At 41.2% G+C, this 22,212-nt stretch overlaps 1 protein-coding gene across 5 annotated transcripts; it reads left to right on the forward strand.

The window, feature by feature from the left end:
* The first annotated feature begins 1,406 nt into the window (after positions 1 to 1,406).
* Positions 1,407 to 20,795, forward strand: PRKRA (protein activator of interferon induced protein kinase EIF2AK2). Of its 5 annotated transcripts, none has more exons than XM_080798561.1 (8): positions 1,407 to 1,669; positions 2,223 to 2,392; positions 5,536 to 5,666; positions 7,752 to 7,830; positions 8,886 to 9,003; positions 10,599 to 10,693; positions 16,288 to 16,462; positions 19,845 to 20,795. In XM_080798561.1, exons 3-8 carry the CDS (start codon positions 5,605 to 5,607, stop codon positions 20,000 to 20,002), a joined length of 687 nt encoding a protein of 228 aa, XP_080654687.1. In that variant the 5' UTR covers positions 1,407 to 1,669; positions 2,223 to 2,392; positions 5,536 to 5,604; the 3' UTR covers positions 20,003 to 20,795. The 5 variants fall into 5 exon arrangements, with proteins under 5 accessions (XP_080654687.1, XP_080654686.1, XP_080654688.1 ...); XM_080798560.1 differs by having other exon boundaries at positions 1,413 to 1,669; positions 5,536 to 5,617; XM_080798562.1 differs by lacking the exon at positions 16,288 to 16,462 and having other exon boundaries at positions 1,413 to 1,669; positions 5,536 to 5,617; positions 19,845 to 20,519.
* Positions 20,796 to 22,212: the final 1,417 nt, after the last annotated feature.

Genomic DNA, 22,212 nt, shown 5'->3' on the forward strand with positions numbered 1-22,212 from the left:
TTTTTAAGATATCAGGGCAAAAAATAAATGTTTAGAAACAAAGCTGAGTGCTTGAAATATTGTATTGCCATAGTTATGTGGATGTTCAAATATCTTGGAAAAGTGGCTATGTGCACTTACAGTAAAATATTCATTAAAATATAATAGGTAGTAATCACGATACACACATATACAGAAGGCATAGCGGGAGGAAGACAGAATAGGCCTAATTCAAGCCCCAAATAATATAAATCAATTTGATTAGATTCAGGATTCAGCTGTTTTCATTTGCTTGCGAGTATCCGAGACTCTCATGTAACAAAAAAAAAAAAAAAACAGGGACGCCTGGGTGGCTCAGTTGGTTGAGCGGCTGCCTTCGGCTCGGGTCATGATCCCAGGATCCTGGGATCGAGTCCCGCATCGGGCTCCTTGCTCGGCAGGGAGCCTGCTTCTCCCTCTGCCTCTGCCTGCCTCTCTGTCTGCCTGTGCTCACTCTCTCTGACAAATAAATAAATAAAATCTTAAAAAAAAAAAAAAAAACAAAACCCAAACAAACAAAAAAAACCAAAACAAAAAAACCCAAAACCAAAAATCACTAAAAGTTTTTAATAACGTCCCTTTGTGTGAACAGCACTGTGCAATCTTCCACAACGCAGGGAAAGCACAGGGAGTCATTTCTGCAAGTGGCTAGCAATCCCAGAGGCGACCCATCTACCGTCGCTATCTGATCCCCACCTAAGGCGGTGCATCCCATGCAAACACAATCACGACTAACAACACAGGTGTAGAGAAACAGCATTTTATTGGAGCCTACAGAAAAGCCTTCGTTCACACCTAACGGGCATTGCCTGCCCAGCGTTCCAGTCGCCACGAAAGCCTAGAGACAATGGAAACCACCCGGCGGGAGAGGAGTTGGGCGTGGGGGTGGGAGGTCCCCGGACATCCTTGCGAGCTCCTCAAGGCAGGGCTCAGACTGGCAGAGGCCACTGTAGCCCCCCAGGGCGGATATACCGCGAGTCCCAAGCTTCGGGGCCAGGTCCAGGGACGTTCCGTAGCAATTTTGCATTTAGAATCCTGAAATCTTTCTCTTAAAGTGACGCAGCCCCGATCCCTAACCTCCCTCAGCCCCACCACCGAAAAAGAAGCTGAGCCTCAGGCCTCGCACACCGTGAGGCTTGCCTCCCAACAAGCCGCCTCTCCCGGACGGAAACCGCCTCCATTTATGGACGCAGAACTTGCGGCCACACCTAGGCGGTGGTAGGCGGGTAAGCGCTTGGAATCCGCGGGAGCCAGAGGAGCCGGGCCGGGGGAAAGGGGCGGAGTCTAGAAGGGAGGGGGCGGGGCCGTGCGCCCCGGAGACTGGCGAGCCGGTAGGCGGGGCCCAGCTTGGAGTCTGCCCGCAGCCCGGGCAGCGAGGGGGCGTGGCCGGCACTGCTGCACCCAAACTCCGCCCCCGCCCGTCCCCTTCGCAAGAGGGACGCAAGCCCGGAGGAAAGGGGGAGTCCAGGAGGCGGCGGCGGCGGCGCTGGCGCTGGAGCGCTCCTCTCGGGGACCGGCTGACCCGGGGAGCGAGGACATCGCTCCGCACCGCTCTTCCGCCTGCCGCCAAGCCGTCCCTTCTCGCTATGTCCCAGAGCAGGCATCGCGCCGCGGCCCCGCCGCTGGAGCGCGAGGACAGCGGGACCTTCAGGTCAGCGCCCGAATAGTGGGGGCCGAGCCGGGCAGGGCCGGGAGTGGTGGGCGCGAGAGGCGGGGCGGAGGAGCCCGCTTTCCAGCGGCATTCTGGGTAAAGCCCCTTCCCGTCGCCCTCGCCCCAGCGGCTGCGGGCGGACCCGGGGGCACTCGGCTCCGCCCTCCCGGCCGCGCGCGGGCTGGGGTCTGCGGCCTGACCCCGCCCCTCTTGCGGCCCCAGGCTGAGCGCGGGGTGGGCGGAGGAGGCGCGCCGCCGCCACCCGGTAGACCGGTTCTGTGGGTTTGGTCCTGAGAGACTGCAGCGCCCGAGACTTCGGGGACTCCCTCCCACCCGCTTTCAAGTTATCGCCCTAAAGCCCTCTTTCACCCTGCCGGTTGCCCGCCGCAGCGGGGCCCGGAGACTGGAGCGATTCGCCATCTCTGGCGCTGACGGCAGGGGAGATTCGGCACCTCCCGCATCAGTGTTGGTGGCAGTCAAAGCTAGCTTCTGTATGCTTCTGCTTCCCTCCCCGCTTTGGCATGCAAAGCACACCTTTTTCTGGTTTTTGCAGTTTGGGGAAGATGATTACAGCTAAGCCAGGGAAAACACCAATTCAGGTATTACACGAATACGGCATGAAGACCAAGAACATCCCGGTTTATGAATGTGAACGATCGGATGTGCAAATACACGTACCCACTTTCACCTTCAGAGTAACCGTTGGTGACATAACCTGCACAGGTCTGTATGCACAGTTAACCCCATGCTCGTGTGGGTTGTCCGGCAAGACTTGGTATTGCTTTTTAGTTCGGAAAAGTGCCCTTTTTTTTTTTTTTTTTTTTACCGGGGACGGCTGTGAGGAGCAGGCTCTTGAAACTGCGACCTCTCATCTCAGGTCATGGGGACTTTCCAGCTCCATCTGATTCTCTCCCTAATTTTCTCTTCTCCAGATACCAAGAAAGCTCAGAAACATGCCCTAGGATCCTCCTAGGGTTCTTTAAGAATTAGGGAGATGCAGGAAAGGTTCTTGGAGCAACCATCGCTCGATCAGTAGGTGCTGACAAGTTTCATAGATTATAGAAGATGCCAAGAGACATGAGCACAGAATTTTCTGAGCCTCACCCCTGTTTGTATAGACTCATCTGGCACTTTGGGCCCATGTGCCACACTTGTTTGTGTATCCAAGCCAAGTGAGGAAGACAGCTCAAATACCATATTTCATAGCAAATACCATATTTCATAGCACCTAGCACCATCTAGTTCCTAACACTGTACAGGTTTTAGTAAGATGTCATCTCCTTTTTTATACATGAGAAAACAGGTTAACATGCCCAAAGACACATAACAATGAAGTTTCAGAGCTCAGACTCCCCTTACGGTCTGTGAGCTTGAACAAATGATAACTAAATTTGCCATTTGTTAATGTAAGCATTTTGTTTCTTATGTATCTATTTAGTTGCAAACAAAAAATAATACTAAATTTAATTCTGAAGAATGCCAAGAAAACAATTCGACAGGAAGGCTGGAGTTGCATTGTCTCCTAATCTAATGACATCATTTGTTTAGGTACCTGAAAATCTGGAGTCCACTATTTTCTTTGAAACAACTTTAATTTTGAGGCTTTATATGAGGCAAGTGGATTGTAGGTGCTAGCTGGAAGTTTCCTCATAATGAACCATGGAGTCGTTGCATTACTCCTTAACAGGTCTATTTTTAAATATTCAGTGAACATTTAAGAAAAGAGTCTTTTCCCCTTCAGTGTGTTTTGGGCCCAGGGATTAACAACCTATGGCAACCAACCATTCCGCTTAGGCCCCTGCTCTCCTCCTACTGCCCTGTCTTCCTTTGCAAGTTTATGCCCCTCCACGGGTTCAAGTGCTCTCTAAGGCTGAACATCCTGAAATTTCTGTCTTCGTTCAGCCCAGGTCTGGTTATGGAACAGTCTATCAACCTGTGCTTGCTATGCCTCTTCACTTGGATGACCCAAAGGCATCTCAATCTCACCTTGTCCCAGACTGAGACCATCTCTTTTCCCTCAAGACTGTTCCCCCTGCATTGCCTCACTCACTAAAGGCGCCACCGTCACTCATTTGCTCACAGTGGAAAGTTGGGTTTCATTTTCATGACTCCTTCCTCTCGCTCTCCGTCCGCCTCTTGCCCACTCTTCCACCAAGTCTTACTTCTTAAGCAGCTCTGGCATCTCCCTGCTTCCCTTGTCTTCCCACTGCTGCAGTCTGGACCGCCATTGTCTCTCACGTGGACCACAGCTGCCATCTTGCTGCTGCTCTCTCAGCTTCTAGTCCCAGGCTGTCCATTCCCGTATGACACTGGCTCTTTAGATCTGTTCGTGTGCTTCTTGCTCCTAAAATTCGTTCAATGGTGTGCCCATCACCCTCTGGTTAAATACAGATTTCTTAATATGACTTAATGGCCTTGCTTCTTGAAATATGCAGCAGCATTACCATCAACTGGGCCCTTGCTGCAAATGCTCTGGAATATCAGACCCCATGCCAGACCTGTGGGTTCAGAGTATACATTTGAACAGAATTCCCAGGCAATTCCTATGCACATTCAAGTTTGAGAAGCACAAATTTAGAAGACCGGTCTTTGACCTCTCTTCCTACTGTCCCAGCCCTGTCGTCTTTTATCTCAAAACTTGTTTCCTTAAGCTCTTATCTCCCCAGCTGCTCTGGGCTCTTGAGAACATCATGCTCCCCATTACCTCCAAGCCCCAGCAGGTGTTCTTTTCTCCGCCCAGCATGTTCTTCCTAACCCCCTCGCCCCAGCTCTCTTCACCTTACTAGCTTTTACTAGTCTTTTATGTCTTCGTTCAACTATCTCTTCCTTCCTGAAACCTTTCTGAATCCTTACCAAGAGGAGGGGAGCTGCCCCTTTTGTGTGCTTCCCCCTCCAGTCTGCACTTTGGTTCTAACACCTACGACTGTATTTCAGAGGCCTCTTCACAGACAAAATCCTGCACTAGGCTGTGTGCTCCTTAAGGGCCGGGATTCTGGTTCGCATTCTCTGATATCTCTTAAGTCCCTAGGTTAGTGGATAAAGGCGTATGGTTTGTGTGTCCTCTGACATTTGAGGGTCACGGTTGAAATTCATTCCATATCCTGTTTCTTTCCTCCACACCAGAGAAATGGACATCAGTATTCTGGTACCACTTATGAAAGGTTCTCAGCACATAGCTTGAACTCAGAAGGGCAAAAGATCGAATTTACCATTTAACAGGTGTGATGGCTTAGTGAAATAAGGCTGCAGTTTCAGTAATGAGTCAGGCCCATTCCCCGACACCCTGTTAGCTATGAAGGTAAGGTATATAGATTGTGTGAAAGACGCATGACATAATCTCTCACGTTCCCTGTAGAAGCCTTCTCCCACTGTACCCAACATGTAGCCAGGACTGCTTAGCCAAACAGAGGCGTTAAACTCAGTATAGGATGGACTATTGAAATAAAATTGTGCACATTTTGCTGTCAAACAGTGTTGACATAAGTGGCTCCCTTGAAGGAGACTTCTTGCCAAAGAAGAATTTGCTCTCTCTCCAGGAATAAGGAGGAGTAAAATACTAAGTTGCATTTTTTCAGAAAGTGTGACATGGTCTACTTTATTACCATTGTATGTAATAAACAAACATACACAAGAATTTTTGCATATAGGTGTACATAGAATTAGATACATAAAACTTAAAATCACAGGTTAATAATGTACCAATTTCATGTAGAGACTTGTTACAATACATAGTATATATTTATTACCCTTGTGTATGTATGTATAGAAACACATAGTGACTTTGTTTTGTATTATGCAAATGTCTATGCAAGCCTCACACTTTCACAGCATATAAAGACATTTCTTTTTTCCTAACCTTAATTCAGGTGAAGGTACAAGTAAGAAGCTGGCGAAACATAGAGCTGCAGAGGCTGCCATAAACATTTTGAAAGCCAATGCAAGTATTTGGTGAGCTAAATTTCTTTGTATTCTGCAGCTCAAAAATATCATGGCTGAGGTAAGATTATAAATTTGAACAAGCTCACAAAAGCAACAAAGTGAACAGTTGTTAGTATCTAGCTCTAAAATTCTATTTCCTTGTGAAAACCAGTCAGTCATCTGTTAAAGACGACTTTATCCTTAAGAAATTCAATCCAGCAATTAAGTGTTAAATGAAAGCTCCCTGGAATGAGGCCTTTTTTCTCCCCTCAGTGGGGTGCAACAGTAGAGAACCCCAGTTTTTCTGGAAGATACCTTACTGTGTTAAGACTGTAATAATTTCTACACTACATAAAATAAGTTGTGAAGTGCAAAAAGGTCAGTGGAAAGTACTCTTCAGAAGATTCTAATTTGGAAGGCGACAAAGAGATTTCCTTTTATTATAGAATGTATACCAAATATAAAAAGATGTTAAGTGCCACTAAGTGGGATGTTAACCCTTGATGAGATTTTTTTTCCAAAATAAATTTGTTGTCACTTCAGGTGCTTTTAGAAAATATTGGTCCTGGAGCTTCTCATGTATCATAGAGTGAGGTCCTTTGGTTTCTAATGGACACAGTCTGGAGCATCCTGAGCCTTTAAATTCTCCTCTTCTCATGCACTCAGTTATTCCTGGAGTGTAGTCTGGTGCCTGCTCAGCGTTGAAAGCAGAGGTCCATGGGAATTGAGAAGGGGTTTTCCTCCAGCTTCAAAACTTTTGGTCTAGCATGTACTTAGGTTCTCATGCGGTGCTCCTCCCCTTCCCAAGCCCTTCCAAAGCATTTGAGTAGCTTAGAATGAAGCATTGACAAGCTTTAGATCTCCCAAAACAATGCTTGAGTCTTTGGGGTCATACATTATAGCTGATTTATGCTGGCTTTGAAGACATGCCCAACGGCATGGCAGGTGTCAGATTCTCCCCTCGCCGGTGATGACCATGCTATTTCTGTGCTGCCCAAAGGTCAACCCAAAGTGTCGAGTATATCTGTAGAAGTGAACATATGGAGTGTCCTTTCTGCACAGGGACACTTCACTTTGTCAGCAAAAAAAGGCTAACAAACTTTACTATATATTTGTGCTTCTTGACAGATAAGATGGGAATTACTAAGCTGTAATCAGACCTAAAGTGGCCTGATTTAATACAGAGACTTTCTCACTTCTCCATCACAATTATTTGGGTAGCTTCGGCGTGCAGCATAGTAAGTGAATATTCCTGTCTCATCAGCCTGTGTAAAGCTTGAGATTCTGGCAGGTGGAAAAGCAACCTGATGAAGTGGCAATAACTAAACCGCTTTTGTCATGGAAAAGTGACTCCTCAGTCACCTGGGTGGTAGTAACCTTGAATGTAGCTTTACTCGGGGCTAGAAACTCATCACCTAGATAATGAGTAATTTCAAACAAGTTAGAAGACACTGTTCTCTTTTTCCCCAACCATAGTCCCCACGTGCTAAAACCAGGTTCATGTAGGCCATCTACTTGATGCAGGGCACATACCAATCTCAGGAGGATTGTTCTAGCATGGAGCAGATGATAGATCAGATGGATTTTTCTCCCATAATTATTTTAGTGGAAAAACAGCATTATGATCTGTATCATGCACATTACCAGGCTAAATTTCCTGTCTGATCACTAGTCTTTCCCTTTTTGTGTAGCTGTGACAGTACTATGGTTTATTTAAACATTTTTATTGAGCACCTACTATATGCACAGTCCTGTGAGGCTTATGGAGGTAAGTAGTACATAGGCTCTGCCATCAAGGATTTTACATCTGAACACAGGAACGACCTGGTGTGGGATGGACAAATTACATGTATTTGTAAGAATGTAGAATTTATGGTAAAATAATTTGCCTAAGAAAGGGTCAACCTAAACGTTAATAATGGTTCAAAGGAGGGAGACATTATGCTCCATTATGTTCCATAATAATATAGGTTTCTTAGAGGAAGTGGCATTTGAGATATACCTTGGTTAGTGGATAGATCACATTCTCATAGAAGAGGTGGGAGAGAAGGGCATCCCATGGAGAACAGCAGGGGCATGGAGGATGAAATAAGAAATGCTTGTCATTTACTTAATAGTTTGGGGAAAATTATTTTGTTTTATAACATTTTAAAAAAATGTTCAGCTTTGCAGTTCCTGACCCCTTAATGCCTGACCCTTCTAAGCAACCAAAGAACCAGCTTAACCCTATTGGTTCATTACAGGTAAGTCACAGGGTTTTTTCCTTTCATAACACTTTGTCTATTGAAGAAAGATGTCATAAATTGATCATATGACAACGGCTGAAACAAGGAATAAATATTTCAAAGATAAGATGGTATAATATTTTGTTTTCCCAGTTATGATCATTAGATATTACAGCATTTACTTGCAATTATTTTCCTATTTATTTACATTTTGGATTTTCTTCCATATACAGTATCTGCCTTTGGTTTGTGGAATTCTCAGTTGAGATCAACAGGACCCCAGTGCACATGGGTAGAGTGTTTTATACTTTAAGGATATTTCTTGCCACTGTTGTGACAAACCTCTTTCTACTTCTGTTAAGACAGAAGATTTTATAAAGAACCCAGATCTGGCAACCTACCTCACGAGAGGGAAGTAGTTTATTTGCTTATTCTACAAAAAATAGTAATAATAATAATAATAAAAAAATTCAGCTTTGAATTTCTGCATGCAGAATATCCTTCTTGCAGATTTATCCATGTGCTCTGTTGGACAGCTCCCCTCCCCGTTATCCAGCCCGTCTTTTGGTCCCTTTCTTGCTGTCTTTTTCTTTAGTTTTCTTCGCCTGATCTTTCCTCAGCTCTGTCCAAGTCTGTTTGTTTGCTGCCTTTGCGCATCCGCTCTTGTTCCAGTGCAGTAGTTAGCCAGCTGTGGGCAGGAAGTCTGTAACTAGGAGGGAGAGGCATTAGAACTGCTGACAGTGAGACCTGTAGATGTTCCCCAGGAAGACCATAGTAGCTTCTCTTTCTCTTCGAGCTCTTTGATATTTGCTTGCTATGGCTTAATAGGGGAACACCATTCCTATCCTAGCAGTAAACTGCTTCAGTTGTGGTATTGTGGGCTTGCAAGATATAAAATGCAGGAATATTTATGGGGCATATAAGGTCTTCCCCCATTTTTCCATTGCAGAATATCATTATTCTTTTCAAACATATAAATACAGATGGGATCAAAATCATGAAAGAGTATCATTTATGTGATTAAGCCATTGCATAGTAAAAATTACTACTAAAGCCTCATCTCAATTTTCTAGGAGTTGGCTATTCATCATGGCTGGAGACTTCCTGAATATACCCTTTCCCAAGAGGGAGGACCTGCGCATAAGAGAGAATATACCACAATTTGTAGGCTAGAGTCATTTATGGAAACTGGTAGGTATTTCTTTTATACAACTGAAGACATTTGAAATATTTTCAGATGATGAATGACCATAGAAAGTTCTGTTGTGATCTCCTTTCAAATATTTCTGTGGGGGGAAAAATTGATACACTCCTATTCTACTGTCTCTTTCTGCAGTTGAATTTAAGTATAAATATTTGGCTTAAGAATACTTATGCTTCTTAATTTGATATTTTTAAAAATCCTGGAGAAGCTCATTTATGGAAATAATTGACTTTATATACTCTGTGTTGGTGTGTTAGAATCATTTTAGAAAAAAGCCATGTAAATCTCTTGGAAGTTTCAACAGCTGTTCTAGAAAATTGGAGGACTAGAAGATCACATTTGAAAATAAGATGATTAATAAGAGGCTAGATGGCAAAAAATAGCATGAGCTAAAAATAAAGTAGAAATTATCCCTTTGAATGATAGCAACTTCTATGTTATAAGGGCCAGAAATAATGGGGGGAAAGTCACTTAATAGAGTACTAAGTGAGGGTCCCTATTGTAATGTCTCACCATGTTTCTATCATTCTTAAAATGGCATGAAATGGAATTGGCTAGGTATCTGTTTCAAGTAATAAACAACCGTTTGCCCAATGCAAAAAGCATTGGACTGCAAGTGGGAACCCAAACTTCCATTCTTTTTTAAAAGATTTTATTTATTTATTTATTTGAGAGAGCATGCACAGCGGTTGGGGAGGGGTAGGGGGTGAGGGAGAATCAGGCTCCCCAACTGATCAAGGAGCCCGACATGGATCTCCATCCCAGGATCCTGACCTGAGCCAATGCAGGCAGATGCTTAAACCACCGAGCCACTCAGGCACCCCACCTTGTGTCCATTCTTGATGCACCTTGATTTGCGAGGATAGGCAAATTACTTAATCTCTCTAGGCCTCAGTTTTTAAATCTGTAAGACAAAAAGCATGACAGGAGATGATACTTATGGTGTCTTTCAACTGCAGTATCTCCTGTGCCTTTCTTATTCATGTTAAAGAAAAATTCCACATGGTTGTCAATTTGTAGAAGATGGTAAGTCAGAAGTAGACTCAAGAGATAAGAGCTATAATTCAGGTGTACCTTGATAAATTTGAATACTTGGTCAGAATTAAACCAAGTATGATTCATTAAAGCTAGGCATAGGGAAATATACCTGTTAAAAACAGAAAGTGTAACTATTAAAGAAAAAATGTCAAAGAAATGCCTTCAGAAATGTAAGAATTGGTAGTTGTATCGGGGCGCCTGGGTGGCGCAGTTGGTTAAGCACCCGACTCTGGGTGTTGGCTCAGGTCGTGATATCAGAGTTGTAAGATTGAGCCCTGTATCGGTCTCCTCTCTCAGCACAGAGTCTGGACTCTCCCTCCCTCTCTCCCACCCCTCTCCCCCCACCCCCCGCACTCATGTGCATTCACTTTTTTTCTCTCTAAACTAAATAAATCTTTTTTAAAAAAGAACTAATAGTTGTATGAAGCACAATAAGCAAAGATGTCAGCAAAAGAATAGTATAGTTCTCTGATCAAAAAATAATACTTTATGCTCTATGGACACTAATTTCTTTTCTAAACCTACCATTTCTTTTTTTATTTAGGAAAGGGGGCATCAAAAAAGCAAGCCAAGAGAAACGCTGCTGAGAAATTTCTTGCCAAATTCAGTAATATTTCTCCAGAGAACCACATTTCTTTAGTAAGTAATGATCAAGATGCCTGTGATGACAATGCGATTAAGCATCTCTTGCTGTAGGAAACTTGCCTACATTCCTTGTTGTATAGACACTTGAGAGTCATAATTTTTAAAAATCTCTTCACTGTTCAGATGTACACGACCCCAGTTTTAGCTGTCACAAGGGTGACCAGGTAAGAGTGCTTGGGAGACACAGTCAAATTCAAAATCACATGATGGGATCGAAAGATGATAAGCCAATATTGCCATTTTGTCTTCACATTGACAATGCATTCATTCATTTATCCACTCGGCAGACATTTAGTGAGCTCATACTGTGTGCCGAACTTTGTGCCAGCTTCTGTGCATCTGAATAAGATAGTCTCGGCCACTCGGGAGTTTGTAGCCCACTAAAAGAGAGAATAACCTGATAGACTAGTCCTTACAGAGAGGGCTTGGCAACCTAGAAGGATCCAGCCAAGACTGGGGATTTCAGGAGGACTTCTTGGAGGAGGTAATATCTAAGCCAAGACCTACAGGATGAGAACAGTAGGAAAGAATTCCAAAGAGAAAAAAGAGCACCTACACAGACCAGGAGTAAAATATTATATGTCATCTGAGAACCCTAAGTAGTTTGGCTTGGCTAGAGCATAGAGTTGGAGGAGGGTGTCTCAAAAATGAGGCCAGAAGGCCTCTTTGGGATTGAATCTGGAAGGGACTACTATAGTCGAGAGATTGAACTTTATCCCAAGGGTAGAGCAAAAATGATATTTGGCAATCACTGATAAACTCTTCCTTAAAATTTAAGAATTTTAAGCTGGGAAGGACAGGATTAGAAGGGGAATCACTGGCTGTACTATGGTGAGTGAATGAGTCTTAGACTCAGAGACCTGTAGAATGTTTTACAAAAAATGGATGAGAAATGTTGGTGGCCTAGACTAAGCTAGTGGTAGTTGACATGGTTAGTTTAAAAGTTATTTAGAAAACTGGAGTGAAGAGGGCATGACAAGTGATTGGATGTGGGGACTAAGGAGAAAGGAGAAAGTAAGCTAGATTGACAACTGAGTAGATGGTGGTACCATTCAGTAGTATGGAGAGCACAGAAGATGAGTGGGACATGAGGGAGAGAAGATTCTGAGTTAATATCTGCAATGAGTTAATACCTATAGCGAGTAGGATATATTCAATCTGAAGTGTTTGGAGAATTAAGATATGGAGTAGGCAGCTGGGCAAACAAATACAGAGTGTAAGAGATTGAGCTACCCATGACATATTGTTTAAGATTATGATATTCTCCATCTCATGGTACATTATCTGAGGATTTATTAGGTGGGGCCTGAGAAGTGAGGACTATAGTAGTGTCCAAGATGATGATAAAATAAGGGCTCATCCTGTAGGAAAAAAAATCAAAGACCATACACAAATAAAGTAATAAAATTTTGGTTTTACATTCTTAATAGAAAAACATTAAAGAGTGCATTCATTTGTTTTAAAATTGGATCAGAAAGGACACCGAAATCACAAAGCACAGATAAGTTTATAAGTGGTTTTATATATGAGTTCTGTTAAATATTCAAGGAAGAAATAATTTCCAATGCTATTTAAACTCTTCCAGGCAATACATATATACAGAGGGGAAGGTTTTAAATTTGTTTTTCAAAACCAACATAACACTAACACCAAAACCTGACAATAGCAAATCCCAATGGAAAAAATTATGGATTAAGCTCCCTTATAGTGAAACACCTTAATAAATTATCCAGTAGAACAGTAAAAGAATAATATGCCAGAAAAAAGTTGGGCTTCTTTCAGGAACACAAGGATATTTCTTTTGCATTTCAGGAATGCAAGGATGGGTCCAGTAAATCTGTTACTATAATTAATCACCTTAATGGGTCAAAGGAGAAAAACAAGTCAATGGATGCCAAAAAAGATATTTAGCATCATTGATAAACTCTTTTAAAAATATCCCTATTATTTTGAGAAACAGAACAGATGAACATAGGGGAAGGGACGGAAAAGTAAAATCAGATGAAAATAGGAGGGTGGTTCAGTTAGTTAAGTATCTGCCTTCAGCTCAGGTATGATCCTGGGGTCCTGGGATCGAGTACCAAATCTGGCTCCTAGCTCATCATAGAGCCTGCTTCTTCTGCCTGCTGCTCCCTCTGCCTGCCACTCCCTCTACTCATGCACACGCCTGGACGCAGTCTCCCTCTGACAAACAAACAAATAAATAAAATCTTTTAAAAAAAGAAAATAGAGAGGAAGCAAACCAAAGAGATACTTAATTCTAGGACTCAGGGTTGCTGGAGGGGACATGGGTGAGGGGATGGGGTAACTGGGCGATGGGCATTAAGGAGGGCACATGATATGAGCACTGGGTGTTCTATACAGCTGATGAATCACTAAATTCTACCCTTGAAACTAATAATACAATATATGTTAACTGAATTGAATTTAAATAAAAATTTAAAAACACATCCCTATTGTGACTCAAAAGATACCTCAAAAAAAATCAGAATCACAGTTACATGTTTACATATTACATCCTTTCCCATTAATTTCAAAAAAAAAGACAAGGATATCCATGAATGCCATTTTTTAAATCTTGTTCTAGAAGTACCAATCAGTGTAATTAGATAAGAGAAAACAATGAGGTTGAAAATTAAAAAAGAAGAGATAAACATGATCATTAACTACAAATAATATGATTGTGTCCCTGTAAAGCCCTGTAAAAGAAAAATTTCTAGAGAATTCATCAAGGTAATTGATCATAAAATTAATGTATAAAACCAATAGCTTTTTCATATTTAGGATTATGAAGGTAACCACTAGAATAATTAAAGAAGAGGGTTAAAAATTGCTTCTGGAAAGGGGGCTGAAGGTAGGGATAGAATGAGTTCAGGAGTGTTGCTTTTATAATTCTGTACTTTTTGACTTTTTGTGGTAAGTGTTTTATTAATAAAATTTATGAAGATTGATAACATTGATCATTTTAAAGCAAAAGAGAAATCTATCCTAAAAAAGTATACTAGGAAAAAAACAATAGTTTTCCTATTTATAAGTATTAAGAGTTGGAATGAAAAAGATTTCATTTTCAATAATAGGAAAGAGGATAATGTTCTGGGGAATAAACTTAAAATGTGCAGACCCATGTGAAAAAAACCTTCCAAACTCTACTGAGGGATTAACAGAAATTGAATTTATGTAAAGCTACCTATTTCCAGTAGGAAGACTCAATATTGTAAAATATATAAAAAAGGTAATGTAGTCTCACTCTAAATCTACCAGAATTCATCTTGGATCACAATACAGCTTTACCAAGTTTATCCAGAGAAATGAACTCTCAAGAATAGCCAAGAAAACTGAAAAGGAAGAGTGGGACTCTACCTACCAGAGAATGAAACATACTATAAATCTATAGTGGTGAAACGTATACTGGTACAGGGATAGAGGATAGAATAGAGAATCCAGGTCCAGACAATAATCCACCTAGGAGCAGAGTATATGACAATAGTGAGACTTCAATTCAGATCAGTGGGCAAAAGGATGGATTATTCAATAAATGATGTAGAAATAACTTACAGCCACATTTGCAGTGGGGGGTGGAGGGGAGGATGTGTGCAGGGGCAGGGGGGTGTGAGTATGGCATATTTAGGCTGCTGTCTTACTCCTTATATCAAAACAAATTTCAGATGGATCAAAAATTTGAACATAAGAATTGAAACCAAGTTTGAGAAAACACAGAAGAACTTTGCTTTTTAAAATTCTTAGCATAGAGGAAACCTTTGTAATAGAACCTAAAACCTAGAAGATGTAAAGTAGTAAAAGACTGATAAATTTTACTCCATAAAATCTATTACACTGCAAAAAAAAAAAATCTGTAAATAAAACCAAGAATAAGAACAAATTATTTTTAACACAGGTCTGTAATTGGACTATTTCCAGTACCACATAAAAAGCTCTTAGACATCAATAAAAAAAAACCCTGTAGGATACAAGTGGTTAAAAAAATGATCAGCTTCACTCATGGAAATTAAAGAGATAACTATTTTTACCTTTTAAACTGATGAAACCTACAAAGTTTGATAGTCCCAGGTGTGGGCAAGTGTATCAGAAAACAAGCACCCGCCAAGACTGTTGATGCTAATATAAGTTGGTTTAGAAATCAGTCCAGAAGTATTTATCAAAATTAAAAGCATACCTGTTCTTTGACTCAATTCTACTTCTAGAAATTATTCTACAGATAAAGTCATCCAAGTGCAAAAGAGTTTTATTGTAACATCGTTAGTAAAAAGAAGTCAGAAATAACCCAAAAGCCATAATTGAAAACTGGTGAAATATAGTGCCTAGATGTACACTGATATGAGAAAAATAAGATATAGAAGAGTAAGCTATCATTTTTGTTTAAAAAAAGATTATGGGGATGCCTGGCTGGCTCTACCAGAGCATATGACTCTTGATCTCAAGGTCCTGAGTTCAAGCCCCATGTTGGGTGTGGAGCTACAAAGAAGAGAGAGAGAGAGGGAGGGAGGAAGAAAGAAGTAAAAAGTAAAATAAAAAGATTATGTGCACTTGAATTTAGAATTATAGAAGGTTATTGAAGAAATAGTTTTAACAGTACCTTTTGGGAGTGAAGCACGTCTTCAGGAAGGAGTGGTAAGGAAAGTTCTTACTGAAATTACTCTATCAATGAATTAAAATTTTGTAAAAAAAAAAAAAAAAATTAAAGTTCCAACCAAGGAATATGAAATTCTGCTTAGCAAATTTTGTAGATTATTAATTCTATATACTGACCATTCTTGTGATCTGTTTTTTTGAAAATCCCTTAACCTCTGCCAGGCTCATTAATAAGACCATGGATAGGTTGCCCAACTTCAGAGGGCAGTAGTTTTTGTTTGTTTGTTTTGTGGGATTTTTTGGCATAATATATGAAGGCAATTTGAGAAAAATAAGCTAACATGGAAATGTAAAGCATTCTAAGAACAGAGGTGCAAAGGGAAGGATATAGGGGACAATAAGGAAAAGAGGAAGAGGAGAACGTTCTGTTGGGTTCTGGGAAAAGGCTGGTAAGCGCTTTATCATCTCCCGCCATTCCTTTGAAAGATTTGTCCTTCTCAAACCAAAATTGTACATTGCACCTTTTCTACAGTTTTCTGCTTCCCAGCTGTCAGAGTGATTGGTTGGTATTCAATTCAAGAAATCATAATGATAAAATTATTTTATATTTTAATTTGTAAATTGCTATTAGGCAGATTCAGTTATTAACAGTTTGGTTTATACTGCTCTTAAATATCTTCTACATCTTTCTAAAAATATTTTATACACTTAAATGTGGCCTCAGGAAATTTGACTGAGAGACCTTTGTCCCATACGAAAGTATTTTTAAATACTCCCAGTATATTACTGCATGTGCTTTTTTCTCTGATGTCTTGGTGTTTGTTAAATGTGTGCTTATTGGTGTTATCTCATTTAAAATGGGGAAGTTAACCAGATGGTATTCATTTAAACATGCTTTATAAGATATTAAATATGAGTGTCTAATAAATACTTGTAATTATATCATAGCATTAGAACTCAGTCTGATTTACGAGTCTTAATCTTCATCTCTTTTTCAGACAAATGTAGTAGGCCATTCTTTAGGATGTACTTGGCATTCGTTGAGGAATTCTCCTGGTGAAAAGATCAACTTACTGAAAAGGAGCCTCCTCAGTATTCCAAATACAGATTATATCCAGCTGCTTAGTGAAATCGCCAAGGAACAAGGTTTTAATATAACATATTTGGATATAGGTAGGATTTTTTTTTCTTTGGCTTACCTCAAAATTGTTTTTAAAATGTATTTCAGAAACAAAGCCTGTATTATAATTTATTTCATTGACCAGGGATACTGAAATGGCTCACATATATATATACATCTCTCATACACACATATGTTTATACATATAAAATTAGCAGAGTTCTATTCATCACTGTTATGTCCCTTTCTTATAAATAATAATAATAGCTAACATCTCTATAGATGTTATAATAATAGAAAACAGTAGGTAATAGTTATAGTTTTACTATAGCCCAGGCCCAGTTTTGAGGATATTACATATTTCAGCTCATTAAATTCTCAAACTAATCTGTGAAGTAGGTTGATTATCCTTATATATAAGGAGAGAAAGGAAGGCACAGAGAGGTTCAAAAACTTGCCTGAGATGACGTCGCTGGTTAGCCGTAGAGTCCGATCAGGGGAAGAGCCCCTGCAGATCTAGTGTCCATTAAACTAGCTCTGATGGAGAGCTTGACAAATAAAAACCAGCCACATTTCTAGATCAAGCACTAAGTTGGTGGGGGCCAGACCCCTTCTCTCCACTTTGTCACTGTTGGCCAATTCAAGGAGATTAGTGGGGACAAACACTTTATAGCTTTATTCCATCCCAGCAATCCACTTCTGTATCTCCTCCTCACCCTTAATCACTGAGGTAGACAATTGTGGATAGATTAGAAAACAGGTCACATTGGATTTTAATTTACTTTATAAAGCTGGCACACGTGTGTTTGGTGTCTTGATTTTAACTGATGACATTAGTGTAATTTGTGAAGAATTTGATATCCCTCGTTCCATCCTTGTGGGTTATGGGGACCCAGCTTGAAGGAGCTGCCAGCTCTGGTGTTTAGGTGCTTAAAGAATTTTTGATTTTCTCTTGCTACTTTGGGATTGAATGTGATAGATAAAAGTGTAATGTCTTAATATATACTGAGAAAGGTGCGGAACGTGGGAGTTTAGTAGGGACACGTGGTCAGAAGAGGTGGCTGATGGGAGACCATTCATTCAGTAAATATTTATTAAGTACCCAGACTGTTTTAGGTGTTTCAGACACAGAGATGAATAAGCTAGGTCAAGAATAGGACTATGGATGGTAGAATCTGGGAAAAGAAAGAAACTTGAGATGGCTTTTGAGATTATGAATTAATGATGCCTTTGAAATGCATCATACCAGGCGCCTGGGTGGCTCAGTGGGTTAAAGCCTCTGCCTTCGGCTAAGGTCATGATCCCAGGGTCCTGGGATCGAGTCCCGAATCGGGCTCTCTGCTCCGCGGGGAGCCTGCTTCCTCCTCTCTCTCTCTCTGCCTGCCTCTCTGCCTACTTGCGATCTCTGTCTGTCAAATAAATAAAATCTTTAAAATATATATATATGTATATATATATAAATTTAAAAAATTTAAAAAAAAAGAAATGCATCATACCAATTTTAATAACTAAGTGGTTCTTCTAAATATAGAACAGCAGTCTAAACAGCAGAGTCCGCTAATTTGGCTAACTTCTATGCAGTTACCCACAAAAGAACCTAGACATCCTCCAAAAAAAATACACAAATGGCCAACAGGCACACAGACAGATGCTCACTATCCTTAGTCATCAGGGAAATGCAGATCAAAACCACAAAGAAGTACTAGTTCGTCCCCACTGGGATGACTGTGATGAAGAAAGTAGAAGATAACAAATGTCGGCAAAGATATAGTGAAATTGTAGCCCTCCCACACTGCATGGAATATAAAATGGTTCAGCCGCTGTGGAAAACAGGAGTTTACAGGTCTTCAGATGAGTTACTGTGTGACCCAGCAACTCTACTGCCAGGTATATACCCAGAAGAATTGTAAGCTGATAGTCAAACACCTGTACACACCTGCTCACAGTAGTACTATTCACACTGGCCAAGAGATAGAAATAGCCTGAATGTCTATTCGCAGATGGATGGACAAATCAGTTGTGGTATACATGTGCAATTAAATATTCAGCCATGAAAAGAAATGAAGTTCTGAGACATGCTACCACATGCATTAACCTCAAAAACCTACTAAGTGAAAAGTGAGACACAAAAGGGTCACATTATATGATACCATTTAAATGAAATATCCAGGATAGCTTACTGCATAGATTGGTGATTGCCAGGGGATTTGGGGGGAGGGGAGGTAGGGAGCAACTTCTCAAAGTGTGTGGTATTTCTTCTTGGGAAAGTGAAGTGATGAGAATGTTTTGTAAGTAGTTAGAGATGGCAGTTGCCCAACACTGTGAATGTACTAAATATTACTGCATAGTTACTTTAACATGGTTAATAGTATGTTACATGAATCTTGCTTCAGTTTAAAAGGACAAAAAGGGTTCCTGGGTGGCTCAGTCATTGAGTGTCTGCCTTCGGATCAGGCGTGATCCCAGAGTCCTGGGATCAAGCCCTGCATCAGGCTCCCAGCTTGGTAGGAAGCCTGCTTCTCCCTCTCTCACCCCCCTTCTTGTGTTCCCTCTCTCACTGTGTTTCTGTCAAATAAATAAAATCTTTAAAAATTAACTAATTAATTAATAATAAATAAAAAGAAAAAAAAGAAGCTCAATGCCAGAACTAGAAAGCCTCTTCACACATTAAAACACCTCCACTGTATCTGAATGTTTCCCATTATTTTGACTGTGGCTGAGATAACATTGAATTGTGGCCACTTTTAAACAAATTGTAACTTACCCGTTTCTCTTTCCCCTGTGTCATCTAACCATCCTTAGAGACAGTGATTCATCATTTGAGGAGGAAAAACATTTGTTTCCTGAGTTTAGGTATTGTTTTTGAAACACCCTAACCCACATACACAGCATGCAACGAGACCTTCTGCACAGATGTAGAAGGAAAGAACACAGAAGGCAAAAGAGAGGTCTTGCCCTGAGCCATTTATTTCTTGGTTCAGAGGTCTCCTGAAAATAACCCTAGATTTCGTAGTGAAAAACACGGTCTCTCTAGTGCTCTAGCCAGTGGGTTTTTCCCCTCTAAAAAAAAGTTGGATATGGTTCAGTTTGCATACGCTGCTCAGCTAGCCACATTAGAATGGCCTTGGGAGCTTTAAAAACAAAATGCAAGACTCTGGCTCCTTCTCCCCCACCCCCGTGTTTCTGACTGAGCAAGCTGGAGTGAGGCCAAGGCACCTGCTCGCCTTTGAAGCTCCCTCAGGTGATTACAGAGCCCAGCTGTGTTTGAGAACTGCTAGAGTTGAGCCGTTTTGGTTTCCTGTTTGGAGAACAATGGTAAAGCTGAGGAGGAAGCGGAGTGGTATAGATTTAGACTGTAGTAAAGACTTGTTTTCATAAAGGATGGGCTTTCTGTACACTTGACATTGACTGTCATGTTCGAACATGTCATTGCAGAAGAACTGAGCGCCAATGGACAATATCAGTGTCTCGCCGAACTCTCCACCAGTCCCATCACGGTCTGTCACGGCTCTGGGATCTCCTGTGGCAACGCGCAGAGCGATGCTGCTCACAACGCCCTACAGTATTTAAAGATAATAGCAGAAAGAAAGTGAGCCTGAAGCAACGCCCGGAGCCCTCAGTAGCACAGAACTCCCCCTGAGCCCCTCGCCAAGTAAAATGTTTACTACATTTAAGTTTGTGTGTTGTTTCTAAATCTCTACCTAGATTCCATCAACACTCCAGAATTAACGACCTCCTTGTAGTTCTTAAGCTCTTTTTAATGGCTTCAACTTTGTACTGGTATATTGTATTTATAAACTTTGTACCATAGGCAGAGTGTAGCACCCATGTTACAATGCCACGTCCATACAGGGAAGAAACTGCATGTTGTTGACGATGAGGATGACGAAGACGGTGAAGAAACAAAACTACTGCTAGCAACAGTCGTTCTTACTGGTGCTTAACCTCTTCTTGCGCAAGACTTTGTACAGGGAATTCGAGGGAAGCCCCTTAGAGTTTGGAGGAATGCGCTGACAGGCGTTCATTGAATGTCACTGTTGAATTTCAGGGAACATGATTGGTCTGCTGTGTATTTGAATCCGTGTAATAAACAGCTGTTGTTGTAACGGGTTCTGCTCGTTTTATGAAAGTGTTACCGACCTACTGTGGCCCCTTCTCTGTAGCCATTCTTGGCAGTGACACTATGCGGATATTCTGTTACTTACCCATCTCTAGTATCCTTCTGAAAGTCCAAGTTGATAAAACACCCATGGCCTAAGCAAAAACTTACAAATATCTGTGTGATAAGTCCCTTCCATGTTCTTTCTCCAAGCAAGTGTAACATTGTCTTTTTCTTTGACAACCACTTACAGGAGTTGGCAGTTGAAAAAGCATTAGTAAAATCACAAAAACAAAACTTCCCAGTGCACTTAATTCAGTTACAAGAATGTTTCCAACAAAGCAGTGAGTGAGCGAAAGGTTAGGAGATCAGCCTCAGGTGCAAATTTTAATTTTGCCTTTTCTGTTTCCATCTATCATCAGTGGTCCCTCTGCCAGCTCCCACGGATAGTGCTACTCTTGTGGATTCAGTGGAAGTCTCGGGCCTGTTTTCAGAACTCAGGGAAAGCTGCAGAGAGCAAGAGAGCTCAGAATTGATAAAGGCAGGTTTTGACTATCTCAAGTGTTAATCCAGCAGAATTATATGACAAGTATTTTTCTGTCTGGAAAAAAAATCATACCAGAGTAGAATCCTTTAAGAATACGACATCATAAAGGAAAACTGATGCACATTACTTACCTAAAACTCTAAAAAGCGCTTAGTTTCACATTTCACATTTCACTATACATGTCAATTAAATCACAGAATTTAGGGTATTATTTTTGAGGAGGTTAAGGACTACACAGACTGGAAACATTAGGCATAAACAGGGTCGTAGGTTATTGGACCGATCTTGGGTTTTTATGAATGCTCTGGACTAGAGAAAGGGCACAATGAACTCTAGAGATGACAGACTTCTGCACATTACAATGCTGACTTCCCCTTCATCAGGGAAAGACTTCATAAGGCACTGGGAGAAGAGATCCAAGTGGGGCAAAGGACAATATAATTCAGTTCTCAACAGTACTGATGAAATGAGTATCTGCATCTAGGGCACCCAGAAGTCCCTACCCTGCCTGCTGCCTGCCTGGGTTTTCCCTGCTTCCGGATCTGGAGGAAACAGGCATTTTTATTTTTTTTTTTTTAAAGATTTTATTTATTTATTTGACAGAGAGAGATCACAAGTAGGCAGAGAGGCAGGCAGAGAGGCAGGCAGAGAGAGGGAGAGAGGAGCAGGCTCCCTGCTGAGCAGAGAGTCCAATGCGGGACTCGATCCCAGGACCCTGGGATCACGACCTGAGCCGAAGGCAGCGGCTTAACCCACTGAGCCACCCAGGCGCCCGGAAACAGGCATTTTTAAAGATACTGTTCAAATGTCCCCTTTGTAGGAACTTTCTAGGCATTAGCCACAGCAGCAGGTGATCTTTAATAGCATTTGCCCCCCCCCCTTTTTAAGGCTCTTAACCTATCAAATCGGTTTTACCGGTTTAACCACATTAGGTGAATTTTCCAAATAGGCTTTGAACAGGCAACTTGGCCACTACCCTCCTTGTGGCATCAGTTCTAACCTGTGATAGGCATCAAGTGATGAATAAATGATAGAGATAGCAACAGCCCAATATGATGATAATATGAATTCAATAAATTATGAACACAAATGTGCCCATGTTATAACAGGTTTCTGGGATACGTAGTTGAACGACATTACGACATTACGTTATGAGA

The sequence above is a fragment of the Martes martes genome (assembly GCF_963455335.1).
Source record: "Martes martes genome assembly, chromosome: 3".
NCBI lineage: Eukaryota > Metazoa > Chordata > Mammalia > Carnivora > Mustelidae > Martes > Martes martes.